The 14,848-nt window shown below is 39.9% G+C and overlaps 1 protein-coding gene across 1 annotated transcript in view; it reads right to left on the bottom strand.

The window, feature by feature from the left end:
• LOC104404147 (serine palmitoyltransferase 2) overlaps positions 1 to 10,712 on the bottom strand; it is a 64,026-nt gene extending 53,314 nt beyond the window's left edge. Inside the window, exons 1-4 of the mRNA XM_010012504.1 lie at positions 10,524 to 10,712; positions 1,641 to 1,795; positions 447 to 595; positions 1 to 103 (exon numbers count right to left, since the gene is read on the bottom strand). Coding sequence (XP_010010806.1) covers positions 1 to 103; positions 447 to 595; positions 1,641 to 1,795; positions 10,524 to 10,649 — 533 coding nt within the window. The 5' untranslated portion in view covers positions 10,650 to 10,712. The remainder of the gene's footprint in view (positions 104 to 446; positions 596 to 1,640; positions 1,796 to 10,523) is intronic.
• Between the last annotated feature and the right edge of the window lie 4,136 nt (positions 10,713 to 14,848).

Here is a 14,848-nt window from a genome sequence, read left to right as displayed (position 1 = left end):
TTCATGGAGTTGGTTGCAAATCCCATTCCATATGCCATTGCAGATTCCACACCTAGGAACCTGGCAACTAGCTTTTCCAGCTCCTCATGTTTGTCCAAGTTTCCTGCACATAATACAAATGACAAACTCAGAGTGAGGAGAAGCTTTCATTATTGCTATATGCTACAAGAAGAATTTCCACCAACCCGGCTGATCTTTAAACAAAGGCCCACAAGAGAACACAGGGGGGTAAGAGGGGGCAGGGAAGAAGGAAAATTTAAGCAAGCCAGCTGCTGTGCCAGGTAAACTAAAGCCAGCAAATCAATTTTTCTTCACTAAAGTAAAAGTCACTTTATTAATTAGTCTAAATTTCAAAAGCTGGAACAAGTAGTGTTTCAAAGACCTGCAATCAGATTACAGACTTGGAAACATACATTCAGGGAATATCCTATCTTGCTCCAACTTACCCATCTCCTGCCTAGTGCTGCACACCCCAGCTCCATACTGGGACAGAACTTCAGCTGCTGCTTCTTGGCAAGTCCCAGCTTTCTGTGCAAATCCAAGATAGTTGTAGGAACCCATATTAATGATGTCCTTTATCACTCTTCCCGTGTACCTGTATTTTAAGGACACCACAAGTTAGGACACTCATGATGAAAAAAAAATTTAAAAAAAAAAAAAAATCACTACACTGAAAGATTCTTATTTTAGTTTCCTAGAATATACACTGAAATGTTAAAAATCAATAGAACTAAGCATTAAATTATTTCAGTATTGCCCCTCATCAAACTGAAACAACTAGTGAAAAAGATGCTTCCCCTATCTTATGGTCTCAAACTAGTTCCCAGAAGAGCCTTCATTAAAGGTGAATTTGCTACCATGCCTAAAATTGCTTGGAGCTTCTCAAACAATTTGTTGTTTCTCTGACATCTCCCCTCCATCTCAGAAACATACAACTTTCTTTTCAATGACAAAATAAGATCTCTGTATCAATTAATTTGGCACCCCTCAAGCAGGATATCCTCTAACCACAGAAAGGAAACACATCTGGCACTGCTGTCCTAACAATATGCAACAAGGAGATTAAGGAAGAAGTTTAGTGGAAAAAAGTTTTAATTATGTTGCACTTGAAAGCCAAGTCGAGACATAACAAGTTTCACCAAGTACTGTGCTGAAAACCTGTCTACATCAAACTTGTAATATGTCATTTCCAATTTGCAAAAATCCTTGTCCTTGCATTTCTGACTTTGTTTCTACAGACTACTCCAGATCTGACTCAAAACAACTGTGTTAAATTCAGTTTCAGGCAACAATGTTTCCTTCAAGTGTCAGGACTCATCCTAAATTAATACAAAGTCACAAGTCACAGTGCAATTCAAAGGATCTACCTGGGTCATCACACACAAAAATATTAATTTTATTACACATGTATGCCCATGAAATGGGCAGTCGGGAGCCTTAGTAAGTAGCCAAAAGATTATACAAAAAAAAAAAAAAAAAATCACCTTGGTGGCCAGATGTGTTTCAAAAGAGCAAAATTCATTGATTCAAGCCACCGGAAAGTTCAAAACAAACACAATTCACTGCTCCTTTAACTTCATAGCCTGCAACTTGCTCTATAAGACCCTCTACTTCAAGCCTTTTCTTCAATTTTGACTCACGTGAACGTCCAGTTGTAGTCATGGGAAACTCTCTCCATCATGTCCACTTTGGCCCCTGGCACACTGCAGATTGGGCGGTTCCAGCTGTCCCGAATGCGCATGTAGAGGTTTCTGGTGTAGAAATTTTCGAAGTCCTGGTACAATGGGACAAAGTCCTGAAACACATTCAAATGAAAATATATATTACAGCAAACTAGGAGTAAGAAGTGTAAGTTGTTTCTGTCAGTTAGGTGTAATTTATAAACAATGGGGGGGGGGGGAAGGAAAAAAAAAGAAGAAAACTCAAGGAAAAGTTAGAGTTTTTCATCACAAGCCCTGAAACCAATTCCACCCAAAGTGTTTTAACCCTCAAAATCTGTGCCAGTGCAAAATTATTTGAAGGTGAGACAGCAGAAAACCTGAAAAGATTCATCTGCTTGTGCAAAATCCATGTTAGGTGTGATTTCCAAACTTTTTCAATGTGCAAATCTACTATGCCCCCAAAATTTCCTCAGTAGCATGTATTTATTTGTATATAACTTAAGTAGCTCATAGAATCCAGAAGCCCTCAGCTACAGCTAGAAAAAACAATCATGGCATTAGGTGATGCTTCAAGTTAGAAAGCCTCAAAGCATTCTAGCATATAGGAGAGGGAGCGCTAAAAGCGACAGAAACGAAAGTGAGAGCTCCTAATGACACAATGAGGTCTTGTTCTCTCAGCTCAAATGGGGCTTGAAATAGCTTGGCTGTCTTGGTAGGTAAGCAGAACATCTCTCTCAAACATACAATAACCCCTTCGTGAAATGCATGGGCGTATCATCTTTGCAAGAGATTTGTATTCTACCTTCAGAGTTAAGCAAAGCAAGGGAACATGCAATTGCTTTTTGTCACCAAACTGTATGCATTGCTCTACTGAATACAAACGTAATTTGAAAACTGAGGTAGCCTGCTGTATTTTATGCTGCTCATAAGAAATGCATTTAATATAGCATCACTAGCATTATTATGTAGAGATTACCATTACAACTTTCCACAATTTCTTGTTCCCAATGCAAGCTACTAAGCTACACTACGGCACCTCTCTTCTGCACAGCTTATCGGCACTTAAGTCCCACAGGATTTCTTTGAATGAGTATTTCCTGAAATCTAGCTTCCCTTACAACATTTTTCAGGAAAAGTGACTGACTGTCTTGAATGGATAACACACAAGAACGTCAAACTAACTGTGACAGCAAGGACATCTGAACATTCAAGAACTTTTTTTTTTCTGGCCTACTTAAAATGCTCCAAAGTCATGAGATTTCCTTATTACTATTCAATTAAAAGGAAGTTTGACATTCAGTTATGATAAGAATGTATAATTTATTTGCTACTGTTGGGAGGTGGGGGAAGCCTTCTACAAAAGGAAAAAGGAGAATTTATGACAAAGATAAGAGCCAGCATAGCATTTCTTCCTGTTTTTCACAAGAGAAATGCAAACATGGTGAGGGGCATTTTATTTTTGGTGACAGAATAAGCAAGATAGAATATCTGTCTGACCAAGTATTACAGTGCCTGACATTTTGTACCACTGAAGCAAAACTGAGGGCATTTATGCCAATTTTTTAATAACAACTCAATCAAATAAGCACTGACAAGCTCTTTAGTTACAATACTCAACTACAGGAAGAGTACTTTTTTCTTTACTTTCCTATTTTAATGATTTGACAACTTTGTTCTTTCAGTTTGGAGTAAAGGAACCATCTAGGTCCCTTTGCATCCTCCTGCCAGCAGCTGTACAGGAAAGATGGAGCCCAACACTGCCAACTTTTAAGCAGGCATAGTTGCACCTAAGCTTTCTTCTGATTTGCCTGTGCATAATGACATGCCAAAAAGGCACAAAGATATTAATTTTCATGATTTCAATGATGGAAAACAAACTAGATTTAGCTAGTGAATCTCCAGGGAATCACAAGTATGTCCTTACTCAGCAAGGACAGACAGTGGGAACAAGATTCCTATGAGCTAAGATGCACAGAAGGGCAATTATTTCTTCCATGTTCCTACGTAAGTATAGTTTTGCATTATTTCAAACATGCGAGGTCTTCTCTGAAGGCTCTTTGTCAAGAGATGTTAACAAGGGTAGTAGGCCAACTGTAATATGCTAGAAAATAACTGGTTTTCTGAAGTAGCTACACAGCTCTCCCCTTCCTCAACTTCAGTATCTCACGTTGATCCAGGCAGAAAGTGTATTTCAAGGCGGAATTGCTAACAAACTGTTCACTTGTACAATGGAGGAAAAAATCCTGCTACTGACAAGTGCATTCAAGAACTCCCTTCATATATGTGAAAAGTTACATAGCTACTGTACTGTATTACAAAATGGTGATATGCATGGAAGTACTTATAGCAATATCCTAAGAAGATCCCGATTCATGACACAAAATCTAAATAATTATCTGCAAGTGTCTGAAACCCTCAGCTTCATCATTTGTAAAGGGGTGGGGAAAGTCAGAAGATGAAAAAAGAAACTCTGGCACATTAGAAGATCAATACTTTAGGGACTTGTACTTACTACAGAATCAGTCAGGTTTGAAAAGACCTTTAAGATCAAGTCCAACTTATGTTGAATTACAACCTGCTGAGATCCTTTTAAGCATTTTCAACTCTTTTTAACCATCTTTGCAAGCGATTTCAGCTTTGCAGTAGTTATTCAAGCACACAAACTATGTGACCCAGGAAACAACTGAGATTTTAGCCAAGGTTCTTGGTTAGGAGTGCAGGCTGGAAATGAGTCATTGTACCAACTCAAGCAGGTACGTCTGGGCCCATACAGTCCAATCTCTCCTCAGATTACTTATCAGATAGTACATTTTCTTTTGAAACACAAGCTGACAAAGCAGGAAGAGTAACAAGCTTAACTGGTGAGATAAAGACAATCACCCACAACAGGCTGACATCACCGAGATACATAACACAAGTATGACCTTAAAAGCCAAAAGTATTCCAAGTGTAAAGTGATTTAACTGTGAAGACGAGAAATTCTCTGAATCAACTGGATTATGATAAGCAAACAAAGTGTCTTAAAAGTAAACAAGAATTCAAGAAACAAATTATGGGTAAGGGACGTAAGGTCTAATACAGGACACTAGCCTTAGGTTTTGGGAGTACCAAACTGTAAAATTATAGCAAAGGGCTCTAAGTGATGTATCAGCTCAATGCCAACTCCTCTGTTGTCCGTCCCATCCACCCCCAATAAACCACCCTAAGCTAGCTCTTAGGAGAAAATTCCTTGGAGCATGACAGGCAAGAAGTGTTCTTTTGGCATAAATCAAAACTGGATTGTCCATTTCCCCAGTAATCCTTGCCCGACCGTGGCGTTCTCATGACCCATGCATCTGAGAACACAAAGAAGAGAAGTGGTAAGGATATTATGCCTTATACACTGCTATTGACACTCAAGAGTTTGAGAGCCCTCTTACGGGACCAGATGGTGTGTCTGATTGGCTTGGGGGCTGGTTGGTTTTGGTTGGTTAGTTGTTTGTCCCCATCTTTCTACAATGTGGCATTTCAGATGGAGAGTAGAGAGGACACCATACTAAAAAGGGAGATTAAGTGATTTCAATCTCTGAACCAAGAAAAAACATTCGGAGAGGGAAGTGGGACAAAATCTTTTTCAAATTTTTGGCACATGCAGCCACAGTGCTGTGCTGCAACAGTGCCTTATTGCTGGAAGTAATCATTGTCACCTTTAAATGGCCTTCAGTGTTTATTGTTATTTTTCCATCAAGTAATCATCCTGTTTCAGATCCAACATTTCTAGCCATAACAGACTAAGAATATCAGCCTGAGATGGAACAGCTTCATTTGGAGGAAAAGCATTCTATGAGCAAGTTGATTCTTTGAGCAATCTTTGGAGTAAGCATGGTCAAACAACTGCAAAGGTTATACAGCTTCCAGAGGAAGCAAAACCAGCATGTTCTTTCATTTGAATTCGTATGAACATGGGGCTAAGAAATCGTAAACAGCTCCATTCCCATTGATTTAAGCCAGAACATATCCCCTATTAGTAAGATGATGCTTGATGAAGAAACCTAAGCACTCATGGTCTCCCAGAAGCCTGAAAGCCATAGCAATTTCAAAAAAGAGTGAAACAAGGGAAGAATAAAATTCTCCCTTGGGATGCAGCACCTTAACACAGGTGATTTGGGAATCTGGGATTTCATCATATGGTAAATTAATACTACAACAAGTGAAGGTTATAATGACAGCTTTGTAACCATTAGCTTGGGGCACGCTGACATGCAAATCAGTGATCATGCTGCTATTAGAGCCAATTTCCCACAGTGGTGCACCTAAGCTAACAAATGGTGCCATGAGCACCAGCTGAGCTTATCTGCAATTCACATAATGTGTTTCCTGGTAATACAAACCTGACTCTTAAAGAAAATCAAGTAGACAACTGCAAAACATTTCAGGCTTCTAAAAGGAAGCAGAAAGACTAGTTCTATCTCGCTGTTATATCTGCCAAAAAAAAAAAAAAAAAGGTGGAGCAATAACCATGGGTAGCCTTTATACCACGAAGAGGCCTCTGATGAGCTGTCCAGATGCTAAGACAACATTGAGCAGAAGAGTACAGTTCACTGTCCCAAGATACTCTTACAGCTGGATTCCTGTGAATGAGTGTTTGAAAACCACACGTGCTAGAAACATGTTCTAACTGGTCAAGCTATTGAGCATGAAGAGGTATGTTAGAGAATTATCAGCCCCATTTGCACAGTTGCTCCCATATACAAAATGTACACAGTAATTGAAAGGCAAATCACACTGGAATAAAGGTAAAAGTGATTTTCATCCTCCCTATAAAATCCTGCAAGCATTTTGCAGATTTAACTGCACTGTATGACCAGACATAACATTGAACTGAGAATGCCTAAATTGATTCCAGGATAATTGAGAATTGTTAACCTTGCTGCTTACCCATGCCTAGAACAGACTGATAATGCTTTAGAGAGGATGTGCTACACAACACTGTTTTCCAGGAAAAGCCTAGCTGGACATATTTTAAACAAAGCCAAAACCCATCAGATTATTTCCCTTTTCACCCTTTCGTGTTCCAACTGTGAGTGAATACTAGGTTTTCCTGGAATCATTAATTTCAACACAAAGCTCTAATAACTCCAAGGAACTTACCTACCATCAGAGACAGTCCCAGAGATTTGCTGAAAAGGCTTGAAATTAGTTTGGTCACTTTTGTTTTCTAGTTTTCACAGACTAAGATTATAGCATTAAGTGACAATTTAAGGAAGGAGTTGCTCTACTGAAGTAAACTACCCTCCAAAACACACAAAAACTGAAGGTGTTCTTTTTTGGTGTCTGTTTGTAATACTACATTTTTGATCTAAGTTTACATTATGTTTTTAACTGTGATCACCTTTAGAAGCCCATCACAGAAAATCCACATACTTCAATTTTCAGGACAAGTTAATTCAACCCTTTATGAAATCCTTCCTTGCACCATGTAAGTTTGTTTCACTCACAAAGCAGGCTGTCACACACCGTTCAGCTACACGACTACTGCCGCTGTCTTTGCTTTAAGCTTTTCACTTAAGCAATTATGAATTATTTCAAAAAGGTAAAGCTAACTATTTTGCTTGGTATTTAAGAAAATCATAATTACCTAGTTGGCTCTCTAGAATTTAAATATTAAAAAAGTACTACTTTCTACACAAAGGTCACAAATCTGCCAGAGCCTACCCCAGGGTAACTGCAGGGCTTCTCTGATCTGCTGCTTTTCTGAATCATAGGGTCTGATTTTATGTATTAATTAAAAAAAAAGGTGCAAGTTTTGAGCCTTTTCTGCATACTACTACTTGCATTCCCTTACCAAAAGATCATTGGGCTGTCAGACAGCAGTTTGAGAGATTAAAATTTGAAAATCACTTTAAATTGTTTCAAAACAAAGTCAGTGAGCACTACACCCTCCCCCCCTCCCTTGCACCAAAATAAACCTGGCTCCCACACTAGATACACTGCAATGTGCTCTCATCAACTCATTTGTAGGCAAACAAAGCGTAAAGCAGAAACACGTGAGGATAAAAGTACTGTATGTTCTAGACCTCACATGATCACTTTTTATTTGTCCAATATTGGAAACATCTTTTCCAACTTAAGCACTAAAAATGTGATTTGGCGGGCACACACCAGGCTGAAATTTCTTTTAACGCCAAAACTTTTTAAACAGGATTTCCTATTTTGCATTCTTACACAATATTCACTAGCACTTCCTACTAGCTCCATCCACAGATATCCTATGTACAAAACAAAACCAGAATACATGCATCTCTTCACTGCAAGCCATGACCAACACACAAACTCAAAGGGTTTCAAATTCAGCTGTCTAGGACATGTAGTTAAGCAACAGTTTTCAGGGTAAGATGCAATGCTAAGTTTATTTATAAAACATTTCAAGGCTAGATTTCTTTTAAAACTAGGATAATCAGTTGCTAACAAGCTTTATGTTTGTCCTGGGTTCAGCTATAGCAGTCATTTTTACTCCTTCTTAGTAGCTTGGTGCAGTGCTGTGTTTTTGACTTTCAGCCTGGGAACAATGCTGATAACACCGATGGTTTTAGTTGTTGCTCAGTAATGTTTACTCTGACCAAGGACTTTCTCAGTCTCGTGCTCTGCCAGGGAGGAGGGGAAGCCAGGAGGAAGCAGAGACAGGACACCTGACCCAAACTGGCCAAAGGGGTATTCCATACCACAGCACGTCATGCCCAGTATAGAAACTGGGGGGAGTTACCCGGAAGGCCCAGATCGCTGCTCGGGTCGGGCTGGGTATCGGTCGGTGGGTGGTGAGCGGTTGTGTCCTCTTCCCTTGTTATTCCTCTTATCATTATTATTGGTAGCAGTAGTGGTTTGTATTATACCTTAGTTACTGGAGTGCTGTTATCTCAACCCATGGGAGTTACATTCCTCCGAATCTCCTCCCCATCCCTCCGGGAGCGGGGGGAGGAAGGAAGGCGGGGGGGGCGGGGAGTAAGCGAGTGGCTGCGGGGTTCCAAGTTGCCGGCTGGGCTTAAACCACAACAATGTTTCAGCATCCTCTGTGACAATCTTTACTGAGAGCCTAACATCAATAATGTATTCCCAAATTAGACCTACTGCCCGATGTCCTCCTTTTGTACGCCCTCATGTCAGTCACTACTGCTCCCACAGAAAAGGGCTGTCGTAAGTAGTCTTGCACCTTACATACTGGTAACAGAACAAGCATTCCACAAAAAGTGCAACAGAAATCTAATGACAACAGTATAGAGTAACTGCACCAACACTTCAGTTACATCCTCAAGTGCCATGAATACAGACCAATATTTAAACCTTTCTTCTAATGTGTTAGTAGATTTCTCTGTTTGCTCTCTTCTGTATCAACTTCTAGTTTATACACAGAAAAATGCAAGGGTGCCATGTTCTCAGGTGGCGTAAACCATAGTATCTCAAGTGACATTAATGAACACAAATTTCAAGCTGAGATTTAGACAGCAATCCTTACTTGGATATTGTAACTGTTAAAAGTGATCCAAGACTTCCAGATTCCAGAATTCAGTTTTGCAAATAGTGTAAAATTAAACTCCTGTACTTTTAACCAATACAAAAAAACCTATTACTCTTTAAAGTCCTATGAGAATGCTTCTATTTTGGAATTAAGTGCCTTACAATGAATCAGCTTAATTCTACCTCATGATGTGCACTGGAAGAAGCTACTATGAAGTTATTTTAGGCACTGGTTAGTTTACTGTATCTTAGCTAATCTACCGTTAAAATGACATGCATTTTACTCCAGTGTTGCTTCCAAAAAAATGCTCCCAAGAAGCCTTCCTTTTTTTTTCCAACACTCCCACCCCCTGGCTCCTGATTATTTGTTTGCATTAGTGATATGTCCTTTCTCACCCCCCCCAGCTTTCTGCCAGACAACTGCTTGCGTGGCTGCACAGAGAAACAGAAACCAGCAACTGGAAAACAACCTCCTTTAACATTTTAGAATCCAGACTGGCTCCCCAAAACAGTCAAGGAAAACAGAATCCTGATCAGCAAGAGTAAGCCACTTCACCTTTGGAGCAAAGCTCACTGGTATTCACACTGTGCTAAGAGAGGTCACGTTAAGAGTTCACAGGAAACAGCTTGCAAACTGCAAGTTTAAACAGCAGCTTTCTTAACAGTAATTAACTGCTGTGGGGAATAAAGGCCTTTAAAACTATTTTACAACCACTCAAAATTAGTATTATCTATTCCAGATTAACTGTTGAAGCAAGACTTTTCACCTGCTGACAGAAGCTTTTGTGAATAGGTCTTTTTATGAATGAATTCTTTTTAATTGCTATCAGTGAGTCAGGAGTCAGTATCTCAGATTACTCACCAGCTAACCTGCTAGTGTTCTGGACTCCAGATGAATTTAAAGCCATCCAGCTTGTGCTCTGGTTCGCATCCACAAGCTTTTCTTTGCAACTGCTTAGGCTGCAGAGAATTAATAGCATGCTTCCAAATCAAAACACAGCCACCAGAAGAGCATCAGAAAGCCTCCTGCTGCTGTCAAACTCAAACCAGATCCTTTGATAAGCTTTTCTTTAGCTGCTGGTGCTGGCATATGTAGTCTCTTTTCCCCAAACCCTTGTTTCTGCAGCTGGGGCATCTCTCAGCATGTTGATATAACTGTTGATGTAGCTTTGCAGTGAACCAGATGAGGGAACTGCTCTGCCAAAAAATAATCCAACTAAAAGAAACATTATTTTGTTTAATGACAGCAGTACTAGCATAGTATTTGGGGCTTTCAGAAGACAAGGAAAACAGCAGAAAACTTTGAACAACACTGCTCCCCAAAGAAATACTCAAGGTATACCCTCAGCCACATCATTTCCAAGTGGTTACCTTTTGTTCTTCTCTTTCTGTTGCATTTTGACACTTCTCAATCTTCCACTGTCGCATGAAATCTCGCAGATATCCAAAGAGAGTGAGAACACCATAGCCTACGTAGGTCAACACAGCAACCAGCATTGGTGTTTCTTCAAAAGCTTCATTGAAAGGCCTTTTGTATAATCCTCCATTGTGCACAATATGATTTACCTACAGTAAAAATTTAAAGAGACGCTGTTGTGAGATACCCATTTGGGAAATGACAGATAAGCATTCAGAGTAGTCCCTGGCCTTCTAATCAGCTACAAGTATTCCAAGTACTCTCAGCTAGGGTTAGCCATGACTGATAAACACTGTCAGTCTCCATAGGCAGCTAAGTTGTTGATATAACCAAAGTCACAGTTACCAACTTAGTGCCATTTAACATCTCATTAAAGTTCTTTAGCTTGCAAAGGTACATAGACAGCATTGCTTATATCCAAGCCAACCAAAATAAAAAAACCTGCCTTCCCCTTCACCAAGAACTAGGTAGGCACAACTAACAGAACAGTGAGGGTTCCCAGGCTCACTACAGGGGAAAAACAAAATAGAAATGAATAGTGTTATTAATCTAAACAATGCATTTTCAGGATTATGAGAACTGAAAAAGTAACTGGAGAATATCAAAATAAGCTCAACTTTGTAAGCCCGTATTACTCTAACAAAACAAGCATAAACTGTGTGTCTCCATAACTGTAGCCTAAAGATAGTGATGTAAACGTTGTATTTGCCCATGAAGAGGACATGACACCAGACAAAAAAGTCATTGTGTAAAGTCTCAACATTGCATATATGTCAGCACACAGAACAAAGCAAAGCTTTCTGCATAAAATCCAGACTAAAAGTCATCTTGCAACTTGCATATCATCTTTTACTATGCAAAAAGAAAAGTTTGATTAGTTGTATAATACATGTGCATGGCCATCTCAAGTACAGTTACTGTAATACGTAATATTTGTGACTACTACAGAAAAACTTCACAGCTACAAGGCAAAGGCTCACTCAACATAACACTGGGGGAAAAAACATCATTATTTTGTCTAAAAGAATTAAGTTAAAGATCAATGTATCAAAACACAGAAACCCAGTCATTATGTGCAGATTGTTATCTGTATTCCTAAAAGTTACAGAATAGCTACCCTGTAATAGAATAGCTACATGTGAAAGAACACTCTCTTAGATATAAATCCCTATCTGTAGCACTAAATAAATATAGATCTAAGAAATGTATTTTAAAAAATACACTAATCAAAGAAACACCAACACATAGGAAAGAGGTTTAATCCTAAATACATCAAAAAAGGACAACAGCACATAATTAATGAGGAGTGAGGGCCAGCAGACAGAACAAACCCCGTTGTTCACCTATGGCACTCATACTATGACGCGGGAAAGGAAGCCAGCATTGTACTAACCTCTATCAACTGATGAATCAGTAAAGGCACACATACTTTCTGGCCTCACCAAACACTCTGTTATCTGGAAAGTGCCACCTGCTCATCTCAGATGCTGGAGCAAGTCTGTATTTCAAGCCTGGCATTAATACCTTGAAAGTAATATTTCAGAAGCAACGGTCTGCTTTTAGGATACAAATATGCTATAGCTATGTAGTCACTGCACCAGCACATTCCTCTCCTGATACTCATTTCTACCTTTTCCCTTTGCCAATACAGACATTCAGACCAAGTTTTAAACAGAGCAAATCCTCAATTTGGTCACTGGGGACTTCAGAATTGCTTCAAGTGTGGAAACTAAACAGCAAAGACACAGTAGGATCTTCGATTTTACTGGCAGCAGCACTTAGCCCAGATGCAGATAACTAACTTGCAGCACGTTGAGACCAGTGTTTATGCTGAAGTAGTTTTTAAAACACACAGTGTACAGTGGTGGCTTAAGTTAAAAAAACTACCATGCTTTGGAACAGGCGTAGAAACGCTTGCTTACCACACTGTAGCTCAGGTGATGACAATCTAAAGCTTTAACACAGGCTACAGGTTCATACGCTGTTTTCTTCAGGAATACTGCCAGCCAAAGGAACTGCCCCCTGCCCTATTCCCACTCTGAGCCATCACCCTCTGGCCTGCACAACTAAGGCTAACTAGATTTTCTGCGCAGCGTCCCTCCAATGCTGAACTGATCTAGGTTGGAAACATAATGGTTTGCAGAAGGTTATTTATTAGACCCCAATAGTCTTTACAGCACTGTTCCACAAACTTGCTCATAGATCTCAGCAAACAAGAACCAGCAGCTGTTGGGTAGAGAGGAGTGGCAGCAGCAACATGACAATCAACAGACTCAATGAGCCAACGCTGCAGAGGAAAAACCATGAAAGCTTTCTCTCTTTATTACTCTCAAAATTGCTTAACTGTATCACTATGTCTCCAATTCATGAAACCATAGAATTTTATTATATCCAGATCTGAGAAAGATCATGCACCAAAACTCCAATTACTACAATTTCACAGCTTGATGAATTAAAAGTTAAATTTGGTGTCCTCACACTCAGACCAGGCTGTGAATAGCAGCTATGCAGGAGCAGGCACACAACAGACCTGCTACCTATGCTGTCTACTAGTAGCTGATTAGTAGCAATAGAAAACTGCTAGTGACTACTTAACAAATTACCTCACATCTAATAGAGATGACATCAAAGGTTTTAATGTCTTTCCCATGTAACTGGCAGTTCATCTGGAAGAGATGAAAGGCTGCATCCTGAGGATATATCTGAGGCTACCTAAAACCCAAAAACAGCTACTGGGGAAAAACAAACAAACATCCACACCAAAACCCAACTAAACCCCAATGTATAAACAATTTTAATCAGAAGTATATAAATTTTTTCCAGGTCTTTAGAATTGCCTCTGCCTGTGACAAATGCTAAAACTAAACAAGTTATTCCACATGGTCAAAACCATTTCACTGAGAATGGCCCTTTTGGGAATACTTATATTGATTCAACACATACTCTAATTAATTTGATCTCGCAGTATCATTCTATCAAGGCATTTATACATCCTTGTACTCTCATGTCAGCTACCATGACAAAAGCTGAGAAACTCCTATGCTATCCTATCTGAATTAAACATTAAAGAAATACTCTGAATGCAATTCCATAGACTTTTCATGAAGGATACAATGATTACAAATACTCTAGAATTGATTATAGCAGTCACATTTTATATACAAGCCAGTTTGTTTTTCCAAGAATGCCTCATGAATCTGCACATTAGCCTTCAAATGAAGGCTTACATGCTGTGAGCTCCAAGGCTGCTGCCAAGAAGCAGCAAGTTCAGTTCAGTTCCAGAGATCAAGAAAGAAGATGGCTACAGCATAGTAATCCATTTCCTTTTCTGGACTGGTGAGGAAGAAGCATGCAAGATTAAAACTTTTATGGTTTCAACAATCCTTACGATAAAGTGAGCCATGACCTTTGGAGCAGAACATACTCCGTATCTAAATGGAGACTATAAAGAAAAGTCAACAGTTCACCTAAGCATGTGGTTCAAAAAAACAAGCGTAAGCTCACCTACATCTCTCTCTCCTGTACTGCCCTGACCACAGGCACACAGAAGAACATCATTACATTAATAAAGTCAACTGCAGGAGAAAAATCAGACGGCACCAGTCAGCTGGTTAGAGAAGGCAGCAAAGAGATGGCATTCTGCATCAGCCACAAGTAATGCCTGTGCTGGGCCAACCTCTTGGGGAAAAAAGTCACATTAAACAATACTGTAAGAGTTACTGAGCAGCAGCACCATGCAGCTACAGGTCGAAAAGACTGCATTGGTCTAAGCACAACACATCAGGGTGTCTGATTATATTCATCTCTCTAATTGGTAACAAACAGTTCCTATTCAGAAGACATTACATTATAAAACTGGCTTCAGACTTAGTTCACCCTGCAAATCAGAAGCATTTTAAATAGCATGCCAGCATGTCTAGAACTGGCAGAGGATGGGATTGTGGATGGCCTACACCTGGGTCAGGGCAACCCCAGGCACAGCTACAGGCTGGGTGGAGAAGAGATTCAAAGCAGCCCTGCAGAGAAGGACTTGGAGGTGTTGGTTGATGAGAAGCTTGACATGAGCCAGCTTCAGTGTGCGCTTGCAGCCCAGAAAGCCAACCGTATCCTGGGCTGCATCAAAAGAAGCGTGACCAGCAGGTCAAAGGAGGTGATCCTGCCCCTCTACTCTGCTCTTGTGAGACCTCACTTGGAGTATGGTGTCCAGTTCTGGTGTCCTCAACATAAGAAGGACATGGAGCTGCTGGAGCAAGTCCAGAGGAGGGCCACGAGGATGATA

This window comes from Nestor notabilis, unplaced genomic scaffold, assembly GCF_000696875.1.
Source record: "Nestor notabilis isolate BGI_N333 unplaced genomic scaffold, ASM69687v1 scaffold8134, whole genome shotgun sequence".
In the NCBI taxonomy this organism is placed as follows: Eukaryota; Metazoa; Chordata; class Aves; order Psittaciformes; family Psittacidae; genus Nestor; species Nestor notabilis.
Note: the sequence above shows the minus strand (reverse complement) of the source record. Positions and strands in the feature narration are given on the sequence as shown.